Source organism: Harpegnathos saltator, unplaced genomic scaffold (genome assembly GCF_003227715.2).
Source record: "Harpegnathos saltator strain DR-91 unplaced genomic scaffold, Hsal_v8.6 scaffold627, whole genome shotgun sequence".
Lineage (NCBI taxonomy): Eukaryota > Metazoa > Arthropoda > Insecta > Hymenoptera > Formicidae > Harpegnathos > Harpegnathos saltator.
The window spans coordinates 61,632-78,939 of record NW_020230457.1 but is presented as its reverse complement, the minus strand read 5'-3'; the positions used below and the strand labels follow the sequence as shown (position 1 = coordinate 78,939).

Sequence of the window (17,308 nt, the reverse complement as noted above, 5' to 3'; positions counted from 1 at the left end):
AACGAAAAAGTATGAAGATCAATCAGATGAAACTGAGAAAAAAATGAAGTACCATTTTGCAAAAATCGCAATAATTAAGTTATTAATGATTGAAAATGACCGCAGAAGCTTTTTTAATTCATAACTTGAAAGTTGCGTACTTATTTGCAAAATGATAAAGAACTTTTTTGTTCAGAATGACCTAATCTACAATTATATGATGGTTATTGTGCCCAGCGACAGGTTCAAGGTTCAAGGTTCAAAGTTCAATATACTCGTATCTATCGCAATAGCTGTCATATATATAATTGCAAATTAGATCATTCTGAATAAAAAAGTCCTTACCATTTTACAAATAAGTACACGAATTTTCAAGTTATCGATTAAAAGAGCTTCTAGATGCAGTCATTTCCAATTATAATTACTGCGATTTTTGCAAAATAAGTAAATACTTGATTTTTCTTCTCAGTCTGATCCGATTAATCTTTACAATTTTACCAAAAGATTCCGTACACCGGAAATATATATACAAAATGTGGATTATCAAGCCAATAAATATATTATATACATGTATATGTAATAATTATTTTTTTTACATATTCGCGTAATAATGTACATATTTATGTGTAGTACTGTAATATGCAAAAACATAAAAAAATAGATACTTCGTAAAGAGATCAGTTCATATCATCTCAAGAATTGTCCAAAATTTACATTAAGTACCTAAAAAAACATATAAGCGCCCTGTAGCACTTAAAAGGTTAGAGATTTTTATTAATAACTTCGTGCAGTATGCAACATTTCAAAACAATGTGGAATGTGTGATACAACGAGACATTTGGGGTCAACAAATAACAAACGACGTGCGTAGTATCCACGTAATTCCAGCGCGAGAGATTAAGATGACCGAATCTTTGGAACACATTTAAAAAGTTCTATTGTAAACAAAAAGTAAAACCTGCTAAAAGCGCGAGTTTCGCGACTGGCGACACGTCAATGCTGCCGATAACGGGCCTCTTTTTCCTCTTTTTCCGTGGCTTTTTTCTCGCCAAACGATCGCGGATCGAGGCTTCGAGACGCGCGTTCTGCTTTGGAGGTGCAGCGCGAGCGCGAAAGTTCGAACTTGTCGGCGCATCGATCGATCGCGCGAGTCTCTACAACCGTAAACAACCGCCTGTCCGCGAAGACGATATAGAATCGCGCGCGATCATCGTATCGTCAGTAGCCCTGACTTTGAATCTGTCGTCGATCCGCGTTACATCGGCCATACCCCCTTCAATTTTTCATCGTAACAGGGAAATCAAGGACGCGCGCGATCGATAATCTAAAAAAAACATGAGGAAGCAGCGGGCGTTCGCGTACGCTCGTTCGCTCGCTGCCGCGGTAGGGACGCGATTATATCGCCGAACAATCGATAGCACGGGAGCTCGCGATCGGCCGATTGCCGAATTATTCGATCATTAGACTCGTCTGCCGGCGCCGCCGCACAGTCGGGCCAGGTGACATTTTTTGGTTGAAAATTCTCTAGAGACCTGAATTTCCAACCGATCATCGACACACCAATGGGTGAGGTTGATCCTGAATAAATCCAAAGAGATCTGTCTAGCCGAAATCGTTTGAAAAAATTATCGGTTCAGGGTTCATGAGTTTAGGATTTGTCTGAAACGTTTCGAGGCTCGAACTTAATGTTTTATAGCTAGAATATTCAACGTCGAGTATTATTAGGTTCTCGAGCTATGGCTAGATTGGGATTTTGGACTATTTGGGGCTCTTAATGTATATACGGCTTTGTGCATCCATGAACTAAAAAGTTCTCGGATTGATAGATTCCTAAGTTGATGGGCTTAAGACTCAAAATCCCTCGGTTTTGTGCTTAACGGGTCTATATTTCATGTTTTTCTATTTTGGGCGTATGAGTTTTGGGTTACTGGGTTTCTGGTCCAAGATCGATAAATCTTGAGATGTCTGTTGATTGGTTTTATAGTTTCAATCTGCTGAATATGCTATTAGATAGAAATAAGTGTCGAATAATGAGTGTTCCACAAGTTTCTCGCGTTTAACGATAATTTGTCCTCTTTCGGGGCTAGTAATTCGAGAAAAACATTTTTTTATTTTGGCAAGACAGATCTCTTCGGAATTTATTCAGGGTCAACCTCATCCATTGGTGTCGATGATCGGTTGGAAATTCAGGTCTCTAGAGAATTTTCAACCAAAGAATGTTATCTGGCCCCACGGCCATCTGTGCGCCGCGATGGGCAACGAGCGATATCGTTTTCATCGTCATGGTATCTTCCAGAGGAGGGATTCCCGAGGTGCGAAGGACCAACGTCTCGTTGCTCGGTTTCCGGATTACAAGAGCCTCGGGAATTTGTCTGTTTACTCGATCAACAAGAACGTCCCTCTTTGCACTCTTTACAAAGTACAAAAGTGGATGCATATTAGGGAGACACTTGAGTAGGGATTGTGAACGTAGAATTTTTCCGCAGGATGTTAACATTCGTTGTCGCACTAAATCCTCAGCACTATACCACCTGAGTAGAAAAATTAGTAGGCCTCTGGTAAGATCCTGATTATTTTTCTCTGACATGAATCGGACCCTAGTGGGGATAAAAAGACCCTAGGGCCCTGTAAGATGTGTAACAAATGGTTTAACGAGTCCTTACTGAGGCGATATTATGAGAGGGCCTTACAAGGCAATATTAATAGGCCTTATAAGGAAATATTTTTATTATTGCTTGAGTAAAAATATTTATTCTTTTCATTCCAAGAAATTTAGCCTGTAATTTCTTTATTTCTTTATAACCTTGTTAGTATACAACAGGAATTTTTTATTTTAGAAATATAGCATACTTTACAATAAAATATAGCATTCTTTACATACAAAACTCCTGCTACTGTTTTTATTAAAGTTTGCTGCATTTCAAAACGAAGGCAATACTAGAAAAATCCTTAGAACAGACTAATGAATATGGCAACTGATGAAAGCTAATAAAATTGGTTTTTAATTGCGGTATAATTAAAAAATTTTTTAAAGGAACAGATAGAGCGTACCTACTAAAACAATACTATGACTAAACTATGACAATTTTATTACACGCTTCGGACTTTATTAATTTTCTGTAACAAAACTTGATTTTTTATATCTAAAGCATATCCTCTTAAAAGATCCTTCCAAGGCCCTCATCAGTTTTTCTTATCAAAGCCTTATTTCGTAAACTCTCAGATATCTATCTCGGAATACCTGATGTAGCAACAATAAGGCATCCCTTTTTAGGGCATTCTGCTTTCAACCTTATCGAGGCCTTATGCTTCATGAGAATGATCCTAACAATTTTTGGTCGGGTAGCTTGTCCAGTTTTAAAATACGTTTGTGTTATCCGAAACATTTGAAAGTAATATGGAAAAGAAATTATAAGTATCTCAAAAAAAGAAAAGAAAAATAAGTAAATATAAAACAAAATTGAGACCGTGAATTCATATCAGAAGGATAATTTTTACATATATAGAAATTTCTTATAAGAATTTCTAACGTTCACAACTTTTACATATATAGTATAAGTAATGCGTCCCACACATAGACATAGTTGATAAAAAATATGTTTAAAATAAAAAAACAAATCATGTTTATTGTTTAAAACTTTTTTTATATTTTAAAGTGGAAAAAAACATAAATATGAATCTGCGTGTAATACTGTAATGTGCAAGAAAATGAAATATAGAAAAGAGATAAATATTTTGTGAAAGATTTATTTTGTGTCAGATTTATCAAATTATTTATTTGTGTCATCAATAATTTTACGTCCAAAATTCACATTAAACACTTAAAAAATACATGTTTTAAACATACGTTTTTTTAAACATGCTTAAAACATGTTTTTAAGAAATATATATTTAAAGCGATGGAATGTTTGAAACATATTAAAAACCTTTGTTTTAAACAAAAAATTGAAAATATGCCATTTTCCTGCATATAGGACATTTTTCTGGAAGATTTATAGCACCCATATACTGAAAAAATTCCACATTAGTGTCCAGCTAGGATATATTCGTATTCCATTCGAGATATTTGAAGGTAACATGGGAAATTATCTTATGTGTGGTATAAATTTTCATATTGTAAAATTCAAAGAGTATCCGGACAAACAGATAATTTAGGCTCTCGCAGTGTAAAGAAGTACTTTGGTTTCCGGATTGTTATTATTCATCGGATGTTCGTTTCAAAGCTCAGATCAGATGTCAGGGTGAATTCGATTACCGCAAGTAAATCGATATGCTGAATAAAGTAACGATGACATTTTATAGTTTGATAGAAGCTAAAAGACGAGGTTATCGGATGAGATTGCAGGAAACAAAAAAGAATATATTCATAAAAACGGAATACCCTCCAATGACCTTGAGACTTTGATATGTATTGTAAAGGTCATCGTCCTGAGTAGCATACTAAAAGTTTTAGCCGCCGCTCATTGTTTATTAAATAGTTATTAACAAGAGAAGTTTTATTAACACATAATGCAATTTTCCGACATTTTTGGACGGAACTTTTGGACACCATGTATGTAAACATGATATAGTCAGTTGATTAGATTGGATTAGGGTTAGGTTAGATTAAGTTTAGTTTGTATATTGTTGATGATATGCGTCGTTCATTATTTAAAAAAAGAAACTATCAGATCGGTTATCTAATTTTATTTGCCTTTTAATTAGAAATCCTGCAATATAGCTTTCGTAATGATACTTGCGTATCTCATAGAGTGATATTGTCGTTCGCATATCACGCCACAACCGTTCTATATTTTAAGTATGGGCACTTGTAGCTTGTATTGACGTAACTTGGACTTGTAATGTTGGATCAACGAAATATAATCTTTGTTATTATTACCTTATTACTACGAAGCACAATGATATATAAACCTAACTTGATCTAACTCAATCCAACCAACCAACCAACCAACTATACCGTATATAATATACAGAGTGTCCAGGATCTTTTGGAAACGAAAAATTGCGAAGATTAATCAGATCAATCTGAGAAGAAAAGTAAATGTGTCATTTTGCCGAAATAGCAATAGTTATTAAGTTGTTAATGATTGAAACGATCGCATCTAGCTTTTTTAATTGATAACTTGAAAATTTACGTACTTATTTGCAAAATGGTAAAGGACCTTTTGTTCAGAATGACCTAACCTTTAATTATATGACGGCTATTGTTGTGCCTAGCGACAGGTTCAAAGTTCAATATACTCATATCTATCGCTAGACACAATAGCCGTCATATAATTGTAGATTAGGTCATTCTGAACAAAAGATCCTGCTTCATTTTGCAAATAAGTACGCACATTTTCAAGTTATCAATTAAAAAAGCCTCTAGATGTGGTCATTTTCAATCTATTCAACCATTACAATTTTCGCAAAACGGCACATGACTTTTCTCCTCAGTTTCATCTGATCAATCTCACAATTTTTCGCTCCCAAGAGATCCCGGACACTCTGTATGTCAAGGTCACTAGAGGATGTTCCGTTTTTATGAATATTTACCAAAAAGAAGTCCCGCTCAAATGAGCCTGAAAAAAAGTCAGATCGACAGCAACGTCGGGGTTGACGAGGGTTGAAGAAAATAAATTTGCCCCGCGCGGGCTGCGACGTGCAGCGCGTCGACGGTGATTCTCTAGCGACTTGCTGCTGGATCGCTAAAACAAAGCGCGCGCTCGCGTGAGGTTCCGCCGAAAAGGCCCCGAGCACGTGGGGTCGCTCCTTTTGTTCTCCGTATACCGTATGTAGCGTGACGAATACAGTTATATCTAGTTATCTCCGCTACGGAGATGATAGCGCGCGAGCTCTCGTCGCCGGTGCGCACCGTGCGCGCTGGCGAACGGCCCTGACCTTATGGGCGCGGGTTCGTTGAACCGTTGAATCTTGAGATGTCAATTGATCGTGCAGCTTCACAATGCGCGGTCAGCGCGGCGAATGAAGCTCGCTAATGCGCGTCTCCCCGGCGCGCTCGGGAACGCGCCGGTGTCTGGGCCGGGAAAGAGTGAGAAAGAAAGAGAGAGCGAGAGAGAGAGAGAGAGAGAGAGGGCCCAGATCACGACGCCGTAGCCGCAGTCGTCCTCCCCCGCTGACTAGTGCGATTGATTTCTGTTGCAGACAACAATGCCGTCGGTCGACTCGTAATATCCGGAGTAGCGCGAGGGAACGGGGACAGATAGATGTCAGAAGAATGGCGTCCACCAGCGGGCACAAGAGGAACGGCTCCAGCTCGAGCATGTTCGCGCACAAACGCACCGAGTCCGGGGGTGGCTTCGTCGGCTACAAGCGCACCGAGGGCGGCCACAAGCGTGCCGAGAGTATATCCAGTGCCTTTGGCCACAAGCGATCGGAGAGTGGCCACAAGAGGAACGAGAGCAGCGGCGGCTTCGGTCACAAGAGGTGACTCATATTTTTTTCTTTTCTTTTCCTTCAGACAGAGCTCCTGGCTCCTAGCCTCCTTCTCACGCCCCCCTCTCGCCTATCTCTCTCTCTCTCTCTCTTGCAGGTCCGAGTCCGGCAGCAACTACCATGCCGGCCACCGGCGGAATGAGAGCATGTACGCCATGACGGGCCTCTACGCCGAGAGCGCCGGCACTGGCACCGACGACAACGCGGACCCGTTGCAGGCGAGCGGCAGCAGACTGACCCACGACACCGTCATTAGGTGTCACAGCAGAAACCCGAGTTCCGGCCTTGTGGATCATAGGTGAGCGGCGAAGGTCCTCCGAGTCCCGCGAGCGATGACTAGCCGAGCCAAGCCGAGCCGCCTACGTCACTCTGATCATCGCGCATCCCTCGCCCGCGGCCGTTCCTTCTTCTCTTTGTCCGCGACACCTCGGCTCCCTCGGCCGACGGAAGATCGCCAGGTGCCCCCTCCCCCCCCCCCGGCTCTTATCTCGCCGTCGGACCGGCTGATCGCATCGATGTCCTTTCGCCACGCGCGCGACACGTCATTGCGGATTTCAGTCTCTCGCTCGCTGCGATTAACCGTGATTCATTCTCGCTCGTCCGCGCAGAAGGAGAGATTATTGTTGCGCCTCCCCCCCCTCTCTCTCTCTCTCTCTTCCTCTCTTTATAGGTAGCGATATTTTCGCGTTTCCGAGCTGCGCCGTAAGCGCACGCACCTTTGTATTCTCGCCCCGACCGGAGCTTTGCGAAATGTTAACACGGCGCGCGACAAAGTCGCAAGTGCGCTACCGCGAAAGACTGCTCAAGTAGCCAAGTAGAAAGCGAGAGCACGACGACCATGACATATTTGCCCGTGCGTGGTGCGTAGATTTTCGTGTCGGAGCGCACCGCACGCTTTTCGTTATCGTCACAATCGTTACGCCGCACTCTCGTTGCTCCACCACCGTTTTCTCGCTTCGCAATACGCAATTCATCGGGCAAAGTCGGGCCGGGCCGGGTGGGGGGAGGGGGGAGGGGGTCGTCGACGACGAGCGAACTGTGGCGTGAAAAGGTTCTTCTTCTTCTTCTTCTTCTTGGGCCGGTTCTCGGCGATAAATATCGCGAGTCGTAAGCCGGTAAGTAAGAAACGGTCGATCACAGTTGATCACCACGAGAATAATCGCGGCTGTGATTGCGAGCAATTCTTACGGCTTGCGATTTGCGACACCTACTGCAGAGCCGGCGGAGAATTAACGGAGAAGCTCGGAAGCGTGACCGCGCGCTCCCCGTGTCATTCGGAGGAGAAAACGCGTGGCGCTTAACCCCGGATAGGAACTAAGCTACTTACGAGTAACGTTGTGACTAAACATTCGTGAAAATGACGACGTCAGTTAAAAAAAAACGCGAATACAATTAGGCTCTTTTGATTCAACGGCGGAAACATCTTATCTCGCAAAGAAACGGGATAAGTGAAATTAGAAAATTATATTTTTCATATTGAAACATTTGGAACAAATGTCCCGACGTTCGTCATTTCTACGAAAGGTTTGCTATCCACAGGGTTGATAAAAAATACGATTAAAGTAAAATAAAAAAAAAACGAAACACGCCTTTTTGTTTAAAACTGTTTTCTTGTGTTTTGAATATGCTTTCAACAAGCGTAAGAAAAAATATGTTTTAGGCATATATGCATTTGATTTTTAGTACAGTTTGAACATTTGACTCTTGATGCGGTTTGGAGCGTAGTCGGCGGTTAAAATTTTTTTTTAATTATTTCATTTAGATAAACTATGAGATGTATGTAAACAAAATGGGAATTATTAAGTAAATAGGTATAATATACATATACACATATATATGTAATAATTATTCCTTTTTTATAATCGTGCAATGATGCATATATTTGTGTGTAACGCTGTAACGTACAAGAGTATGAAAAAATAGATATTTTGTAAAAAGATCAAATTTATATCGTAATTTTACGTCCAAAATTCATATAATTATTCGAAGTAAGGTCTTTCTCGATTTTTGACATTTTTTTGCGGTTTTCTTGATAAAAATCTTCATTGTGACTCTAACAGTGATAATCAATCGGGGAAGCCTGAAAAACATGCTATCTATATACTTTTTTTTAACTATTTCTTTCCAACATGGCTGTCTGGATCTGGCAAGGTTAAAAATATGGATGATGGCCTTTGAAAGAGCCGATTTTGTGCCTGTTTATGCTTGAAAACAAAGCTGTAAACGAAACAAGACTATAGAAAAAGATTAACAAGGGTAAAAAAGTAGAATATATACAGGGTGTCACATTAAAAAATATATATATATACTTAGATGTATCAAAAACGTCGCGTTTTAGAAAAAAAATGTTTCAGATAAAGTTGTTTAATTTTGAAGGAGACACAAAGTGATAAAGTCAGTTTGACCTCGCGTCCACAATTCCGAGCTCACGTGAAGGTCACATTGAAATTTTTATTTAATATAAACTTCTATTTTTTATTGTAGATTCTTGTAGCAGACATCGAGGTCTTTTCAAGACGCTATGGATAAGTTGAATTTCTTTCAGAATTTTTATGTTATGAGATATTAAAGTTTAAAAACCGCTCTCATTAGCGTTACCCGGTGCACACCACGAAGAGGTTGCTCGGTCGGATTTTGTACATCATGCAGCTCTAAAAAGGACTGATGTGATGCAAATATGTATAGATATGTTTTAATTAAATAGGTTAGGTTAAGTTAAAAAAATACGCAAACGACGATATTTCTCAGGCTCCCCTGACTTATTATCACTATTAGAGCACAATAAAAATTTTTATCAAGAAAAGTGCAAAGAATATCAAAATTCGCAAAATAGACCTTACTCCGAACAATTACGAGAATTGATGTTAAATGTTTAAAAGAAAAAGAAAAACACGTTTTAGAAGAAAACGCGCGTTTAACATGACCGAGTGTTTAAGGCATGTTTGAAACTTCAGTTTTAAACAGAAAGTTCAAAACGTGCCAAGCCTGGTCACCCAGGGTTAATTACGGCGTTCTAACGCGGGCGATTCTAACGCCGCGCCGCGCCGTCGGTCGTAACGTCGCAGCACCGACATGCACGTACATACGCCGCCGCATCGCACAGCACACATGTATTCATGCTTCGTTTCTCTTGTTCCAATTATTTTTCAGAGATTTTATCATCAAATGTCACAGCAGGAATCCCAGTGCTTCTATGGTGGACAGGTAAAATATCACGTCATCATTCCATTGCCGCTCGCTGTTTTGTTGTCCGTCGTCATTAGCGTAGTTTGCTGTTCGTGCCTTGTGTTCAGTCTGTTTGCTTGCACTTTTGACACTTTTGTACCTCGCGCCCACTGGGCGTTGCATACTGGCCTCTCTTTAGAAAGAAGAGGCCTCTTGTTGGATATCGTCTATCGCGTCCGGTGTGTAACAGGCATTAGATATATTAGGAGTGTGACTTAATTTTGATGGTTTTGTTTTCTCAAACTGAATTACTTAAACAAACGACGAACGAATACCTCGATCAACATATTTTCCTTTGTCTCCTACAGCCTTCCTGGCAAGAGATGAATTCCGCGACGTTGAAAAGATTTTCCTTTGGAGTTGATCCAATTTCCATCAAATTTTCGCGTTTGTTCCAAGTTATGAAAGTGTGTACTCCCTAGAGCAGGGGTTCCCAACCGGCGGTACGAAAAAGCATTCTTGGGGGGAGGGGGTGCGAGGAAAAGTGATTACAATTTGATAATGATTAAGATGAATTCTAGAATAATCTGGCATTTTCATCATCAGATTAAAAAAAAATATTAAAATTATACAGGGTGTCCCATTTTAATCCGGCCGGCTGAATAAAATTCGAGAATGATATTTTCCAGAAAAAAATGTCAGACAAATGTTGCTCAGTTCTAAGGGGGACATTCGATGCCTTTGATATATAAATATATCAAAAATTTTCATTCTTGCACATTTATTCAGTTCGTCAGAAAATATTATCAAAAACAAGCACGATTTTTCAGTAATCTGACTCTCCAGTCCCCTTAAGAAACAACAATAGCTGTGATTGGAATGTCTTCGGAAAAACTGACATTAGTGCCCCACCTCTCGCGAAACCCTCAGAACTAAATCACACTCCTAATAAAGATGTCAAAGGTGCAAGCAACGCGGACAAACCTATTAGCGCGACACGCTTGTTCGGGGAAACGACGATCGCGCGTATTAAGAGGAGAGGAAGATCTCGGGGGATTTCCCCGATGTGTTTTCTCTTCGGCCCGCCGGCCGTGCGTTCAATTCGATTTCCCGCTTGTTCTCTTCCCCCCGCCCGCGCCGCGCCGCGCCGCGTCGCGTCGATCTTTATCGCCGGGCCGCAGTTTACTCATTCTCGCGGTTTCACACTTTAACACGCTCCGTTGTTCATTGTCTGATCTCCTTGAAACGAATGCAGGGCGGAGAAGGAGAGGGCGCAAACTCCGCCGTTTAATCCGGACTCCAAGGACTGTGGGATTCTGAGTTGTAGGCCGGCCTTCATTCAGAGATTCGCCGGAATAAAGGTACGAAGGCCGCGAATTTGCATGTTTATTCGCGAGAGGGGGCGCCTTTGGGAAAAGCCGTGTCTTGATTCTCTCTCTCTCTCTCTCTCTCTCTCTCTCTCTCTCGCACGCGCGCGCGGAGTATTTTGGCATCTCGCTTGCTCTCTCGACGCGTTTCAAGGGAAATTGATCGTTGCCGTGCGGCGGCGTTTCGGAGATTTGTATTCGTCCTACGCGGAGGATAACGGGGCGAGAGAGATCCGTGTCGCGAATTTTTTTGTTTTTCTTCTTCTTTTACGTCGTAGGAGAGCGTCAAGTCGCCGAAGTCGCGAGGGAGATAACGCGTTACGAGGTGAGCGATCGCCGCGCTCTTCATCTTATAAGGTCGCTCACATATTACAAGCGGCGAGTGGCGCGTTTCAATTGGCGCGGTGCACGCGGATGTATAAAACAGGCGCCGTGACTCATCATTCGAAAGGATACGAGCCGTGCCGTATGACGGTGGAATTGTACGAAAGAGGCTCGGGACCGCGCGCGGCGATCGCCGCGACATATCGCGCGAATAAGTTCGCCTCTCGGAATAGAACCTGCGCCGTCCCTCGCTGAGGTCGAGCGACGGCTCAGGATCACGGGAGGACCCGCGCGAGCCTTACTCACTCCTGCCGATCACCGATGTGATGTTCGAATTTCAGGTGTTCGTATTCCTCCTGTCGTTCCTCGTTACGTTGCAGCAAGCGCTTAGCTCAGGTTACATCAATTCTGTGATAACGACCATAGAGAAGAGGTTCGAGATCCCGTCCAGCCTTTCAGGCCTCATTGCGAGCTCCTACGAGATCGGCAATGTTATCACTGTCATTTTCGTCAGTTATCTCGGTAGTCGCAGGCATATACCTGTCTGGATAGCGATCGGTACGATAATGGTCATTTGATTAAACGCGCACGCGACGACTTCGCGACCACGCCGGACGGCGAGATGTGTTTTATTAACTCACACCTCTTTCTCTCTCTCTCTCTCTCTCTCTTTCTCTTGCGATGAAGGTGCAGTGATAATGGGACTGGGATCGATGATCTTTATGGTGCCACATTTCACAGCGGAACCCAACCTGACGACTACAGCGAATCATTCCAATTCGGATAATATCTGTCGTGGCGTGTCGTTGCGTGAACAGGACATGGGTTTGGGTGAGCGTCTCCAGAGAGTGATGTTTGTTGAGAAAGCTCCGTATCGAGTTTTCTCTCTTGTCTTTTTTTGCTTTTTCAATCAACCCTTAACAAGCTACATCTGTTTCTGTGTTATACTGTAATGTGCAAAAGTAATGAGAAAATGGATATTTTGCAAGGAGATCAATTTATATCATCAATAATTGCCCAAAATTTATATTAAACAATTAAAAAAAGCTTGCTTTAAAACGAAACATATGTTTAAAATTATCGAATGCTTGAAACTTTTATTTTAAACAAAAATGTATATTTTTCTACACTTTTAAGGAAAATATTTATAATTTTGTGCCAATTGTTGATGCAGGAATTATTTTCTTTTTAAATAATCGTGCAATAATGTATACATTTGTGTGTAAAACCGTGTAATGTGCAAAAGTAATGAGAAAATGGATATTTTGCAAGGAGATCAATTTATATCATCAATAATTGCCCAAAATTTATATTAAACAATTAAAAAAAGCTTGCTTTAAAACGAAACATATGTTTAAAATTATCGAATGCTTGAAACTTTTGTTTCAAACAAAAGTATATATTTTTCTGCATTCTTAAAGAAAAGATTTATAATGTTGATAAAGATCTCGGACCATTCAAATAAAAGCAATCTTTTTTTTTCTTCTACAGCAAAGGGTTATTATTTTTCCTTTGAAAAATTGTATATGATTTGAAACTGTTTATACGTTACCACAAATTTTGGCCAAATATTTATAGTTCATGTACACTCAAAGAAAGTAACACAAAACAATTGTGGGTGAAAATTCACTCGTTCTAACGATAATGAAGTAACAAAAACATCCCAATGTTCAAGGGTTCAAAACCGTGTAATTTGGAAATCTGTCCGCAGGTCGGCTCTCGTCAGGGTTATCTTCGCCTCCTTTAGCGCCACATAATAATTTAAGAGGTGACAATTGCATACAGGGATCTCCGTCTACAGCTGGACCCGTCATGCTGTTTGTACTTGCTCAGTTACTATTAGGATGTGGGGGTTCTCCTTTGTTTACTCTCGGTACTACTTATATAGACGATCACGTGAGACCGGAAAGCGCGTCTTTATATATCGGTGAGTAAAAGTGCCGCAGGATCGCGCGTGCGTTGAAGAGGGTGTTTGTCAAAAGTGAAGGTCGACGTTTGGTCAAGTCGAATTTTTGTGCTTTTACTCTTCGCATTTGCTCTTCTCTTCTGATTGTCGATGATGAATCGACAGCGAATCTTTCCCAATCGCGCTGCAAGAAGTGGTCTTTCTCCTTGCCAGGTTGTATGTATAGTATGGCGGCCTTTGGACCAGTCTTGGGTTTTCTCCTCGGAGCGTATCTTTTGTCCTTTCATATGGACTCATTTTCTGGAACGATCATAAGCATCGGTAAGACAAGTCTCTCTCCTTGTACCTTGAACCGTGTGTCGTTGTCACCCGAACTCGCCTGTAACACAAATTCGTTTCAGATCCCGGAGATCACAGATGGGTCGGCATGTGGTGGGGCGGATTTCTACTCTGCGGCCTGCTTCTGATTTTAGTGGCAATCCCCTTTTTCAGTTTTCCCAAGACACTGCAGCGTGAGAAAGAAAAGATACGGATCATAGAAAAGAACAAACCAACCAACCAGAAGGAGAAGGAGCAACAGAAGGAAATTAAGAAAGAAAACGTCGACGATAGCGGCTACGGCAAGGATGTGAAAGGTATGAATCAGTTTCTGCGCAGTTCCCACTCTCAATGTTCAGTCGAACGTCGTGTCGTTAAGTCCGCTTAACGTTAATGCAACGCGAATCTCCCTGAGATGTTATTCTTCTCGCGACAGATATCCCACGAAGTATGTGGAGGCTTGTCTGCAATCCAGTCTACGTAGTGACGTGTTTGGGAGCGTGCATGGAGCTGGTGATCGTGTCCGGCTTCGTGGTGTTTCTACCAAAGTACCTGGAAACGCAGTTCAGTCTTGGGAAGAGCCAAGCTAGCATCTTCACCGGCTCGATCGCAATACCGGGCGCCTGCATCGGGATCTTCTCCGGCGGATGTTTGCTCAAACGCTTAGAACTAAGGCCGAAGGGTGCGGTACAGTTCGTTCTCGTGTCGAATATAATTTGCTTGGTGTGTTACGGTCTGCTATTTTTCCTCGGCTGCGAAAATGTAAAGATGGCTGGGACCACTATACCGTACTTTAACAGTAGTACAAAGGGCCCCGAACCCTTTCAAGTAAATCTCACTGCCGCATGCAACTTTGGTTGTGAATGCCGAATGACGGACGTCGAGCCGGTTTGCGGCAACAACGGTCTGACGTACTTTAGTCCATGTCACGCAGGTTGCACTGCCTTCAGTTCAAAATCAAATTTCACAAATTGCGCATGTAAGTCCATGTTCAGTGTGCGATAGTCCGGGATAATGAGTGAGGCGGCATTGTCGCGACTAATCGCCTCGTTCCCGTGTCCTCAGGTATACACGGTAATTTGACTATGTTACCACCAGCCGCTCCGGAATTTGCGGAAGTGACCGTCGTGCCGGTAGCGACCGCCGGTCCTTGCACTTCGCCGTGCAAAACTATATTTCCATTTTTAATTCTTTTATTCTTCATGACGTTCATTGTCGCCGTGACTCAGATGCCTTTACTCATGATAGTATTACGGTGAGTCCCCAGCGTGCATGTCTGCCGGTTGCCGCGAGAGTGCGCTTCTACCGCTATGTGTGTCGCTTGCAGGTCCGTTTCCGAAGAAGAAAGATCCTTCGCTCTGGGTATGCAATTTGTAATCTTTCGATTGTTCGGTTATATACCGGCACCGATACTGTTCGGTAATCTGATCGACTCCACGTGCTTGCTGTGGAAGAGCACCTGCGGGGAAAAGGGGGGTCGATGTCTACTCTACGACATCGAACAATTTAGATACAGGTAGACAGGTTTCGTATATCTTGATTGCGTGTTTGCGCTTGATCTTGACGCGAATCTTTCCTTGACACGATTCCAGGTACGTCGGCCTATGTGCTGGTATAAAAATTTTAGCCCTGGCGTTATTTCTAATCGATTGGTGGCTGGTGAGGAGGAGAAGACAAATGGAAGACCAGCCGCCATCCTTCACTGTCAATGAGTTTGTAGGGTCAATTATCAGCCTAGATAAACGTGAGTAGCAAACGACGGTTACATCGCATAGTTACAGGATATATATCGCGCTCGCGACTCGACGATGAAACGATAACGCGCGCTATCGCACGCCGTACAGTGTTTGAGGAGAAGCCGCATCATCAGAATCTAGGTGGAGATGGTGACGCAACTCTGCCGAGTTCCGAGATTCCAACGCCATCCTCCATCTCGTCGCCTACAGAACCTACCAAGTCAACGAATCTCGAGGAAACAGGGTCGTCGAATCAGACGCAAGATTCCACGGAGACGACGAATCGCTCAAAACACACGGAAATGGAAGTTCCCGATACGAGGCAAGCGCCGTTCGCCGCCATGCAAGAGCCGCCGGACGTCGAGATCAAGCCGTCGAGCGGTATGGCGGAGAATCGTAACCGAAATGTTTAATGTTTATTTCACACTAGAAGCTATAAAAATGAATATATCAAATTAGTGATATGTAAATTTGTGACAAATTATTTTATATAACTATATATATATATATATATATATATACACACACGTGTATACAGGTATATTTGCTGATGGATCTTGCCTGAGTAATACAGGTCTACATATCCACACACACACAGACACACACACACACACATACACACATGTACATTCTTTCTTTTCCGTCGACAGAAGATGCGTTACAATGTCCGTAGGCGGTAAAAGTTTGTACGATACTGAAACATCCGAGAAGCCGTAAATGTAATGAATTCTCGCGATTGTATTTATTTATTATATTTCCATCTCTCTTTGTATGCATATAGCACACCGTGTACCATGCGCGTATGGGTGCACGTAAAAATTTATTATTTATTAGTCGAGATGATTTGTCACAAATTTAAATAGCCGAGTCGATTACTCTTAGGGAATAATAATATCACTAGAACGTAAATTTTTACAGCAATCATATGTATGTCAATAAGTAGATATATAACGCGTAAGTGTAGTTCGTTTCAAACGTACAACTTGTGAGATTGTATTATTCATTGCACATTTAGATTTATACTGTTGCTACGTATATCGTTAACGAACAAATATGTACGGGGGGAGGGAGGGGGGATAGGGTGGTGAGCGAGATGGGGAAAGATACGACGGATGTGCAATGCGGATAAACTTCTCTTGTCGTCCGAATCGTTCTGTCGCGTCGCGATAAAATAAGCCTTGCGCTATTGCAAGAGAAGGCCAACGTAACGATGAAATTGTAAATATGAAAATTCCTGCCTTAAGAAATATACAAGACTAGACAAATGTATATTTAAAGATAATGAACTAAGTATCAGAACTAACGATCTATATATAAATATATAAATATAAATATATATATATGTATATATATATATATAAATATATATATGTATGTATGTATATGTATATATATATATATACATATATATAAGGTGTCTCAAAAATACCGGACCCCCCGGATAAGTTTGCAGGATCAAACTTTCATGAAAAACTTTAAATACAAAAGTTGTAGGAAATCGAGTAACGGACTTGATGATGACCTTGAATTTGACCTTGGCCATGACCTTCAAGGTGATTTGAAAGTCAACTTGAAAATTTTTAATGGGAACTCCTATTTTTTGTGACACTGTTTTTTTCTACCAATTAATTTGAACAACTTTTGTCTAAAACATTTTTTTATTTGCCTAATATTTTTTGAGATATTTGAGGAAAGCTTGATAACTTTTTCAATATTTAACTTACGATATCTGGCTATTTGTCGGAAGGAAAAATGGTACTAGACTTTTTTGCTTTATTTAATCTCAAGAATATATTGTTACAATAGCGCCCTGACTTTTGTTAACTTATTGGCTTTTGGAAATTTTAAAATCATCAAATTAACAAAAATCACGGCACTATTGTAACAATATATTCTTGAAACTAAATAAAGCAAGAAGGTCTAATACCGCTTTTTCTTCCAACAAATAGTTAGCGAGATATCGTAAGTTAAATATTGAAAAAGTTATCAAGTTTTCCTCAAATATCTCAAAAAATATTAGGCAAATAAAAGTATGTTTTAGACAAAAGTTGTTAAAATTAATTGGTAGAAAAAAAACA

The 17,308-nt window shown here is 41.3% G+C and overlaps 1 protein-coding gene across 2 annotated transcripts in view; it reads left to right on the top strand.

Annotated features, from left to right (window-relative positions):
• Nucleotides 1–16,534, top strand: part of LOC105187283 (Organic anion transporting polypeptide 30B) — a 34,375-nt gene extending 17,841 nt beyond the window's left edge. The window contains exons 2-15 of one of the 2 annotated variants that reach the window (XM_011148003.3): nt 6,124–6,405; nt 6,512–6,712; nt 9,565–9,618; nt 10,835–10,940; nt 11,612–11,828; nt 11,958–12,101; nt 12,982–13,197; nt 13,390–13,497; nt 13,578–13,811; nt 13,931–14,473; nt 14,560–14,749; nt 14,822–15,010; nt 15,087–15,238; nt 15,339–16,534. In XM_011148003.3, the coding sequence (XP_011146305.1) occupies nt 6,197–6,405; nt 6,512–6,712; nt 9,565–9,618; nt 10,835–10,940; nt 11,612–11,828; nt 11,958–12,101; nt 12,982–13,197; nt 13,390–13,497; nt 13,578–13,811; nt 13,931–14,473; nt 14,560–14,749; nt 14,822–15,010; nt 15,087–15,238; nt 15,339–15,643 (2,868 nt within the window). In that variant the 5' untranslated portion in view covers nt 6,124–6,196 and the 3' untranslated portion in view covers nt 15,644–16,534. The remainder of the gene's footprint in view (nt 1–6,123; nt 6,406–6,511; nt 6,713–9,564; nt 9,619–10,834; nt 10,941–11,611; nt 11,829–11,957; nt 12,102–12,981; nt 13,198–13,389; nt 13,498–13,577; nt 13,812–13,930; nt 14,474–14,559; nt 14,750–14,821; nt 15,011–15,086; nt 15,239–15,338) is intronic. The other variant, XM_019843220.2, reaches the window with a different exon arrangement.
• Nucleotides 16,535–17,308: the final 774 nt, after the last annotated feature.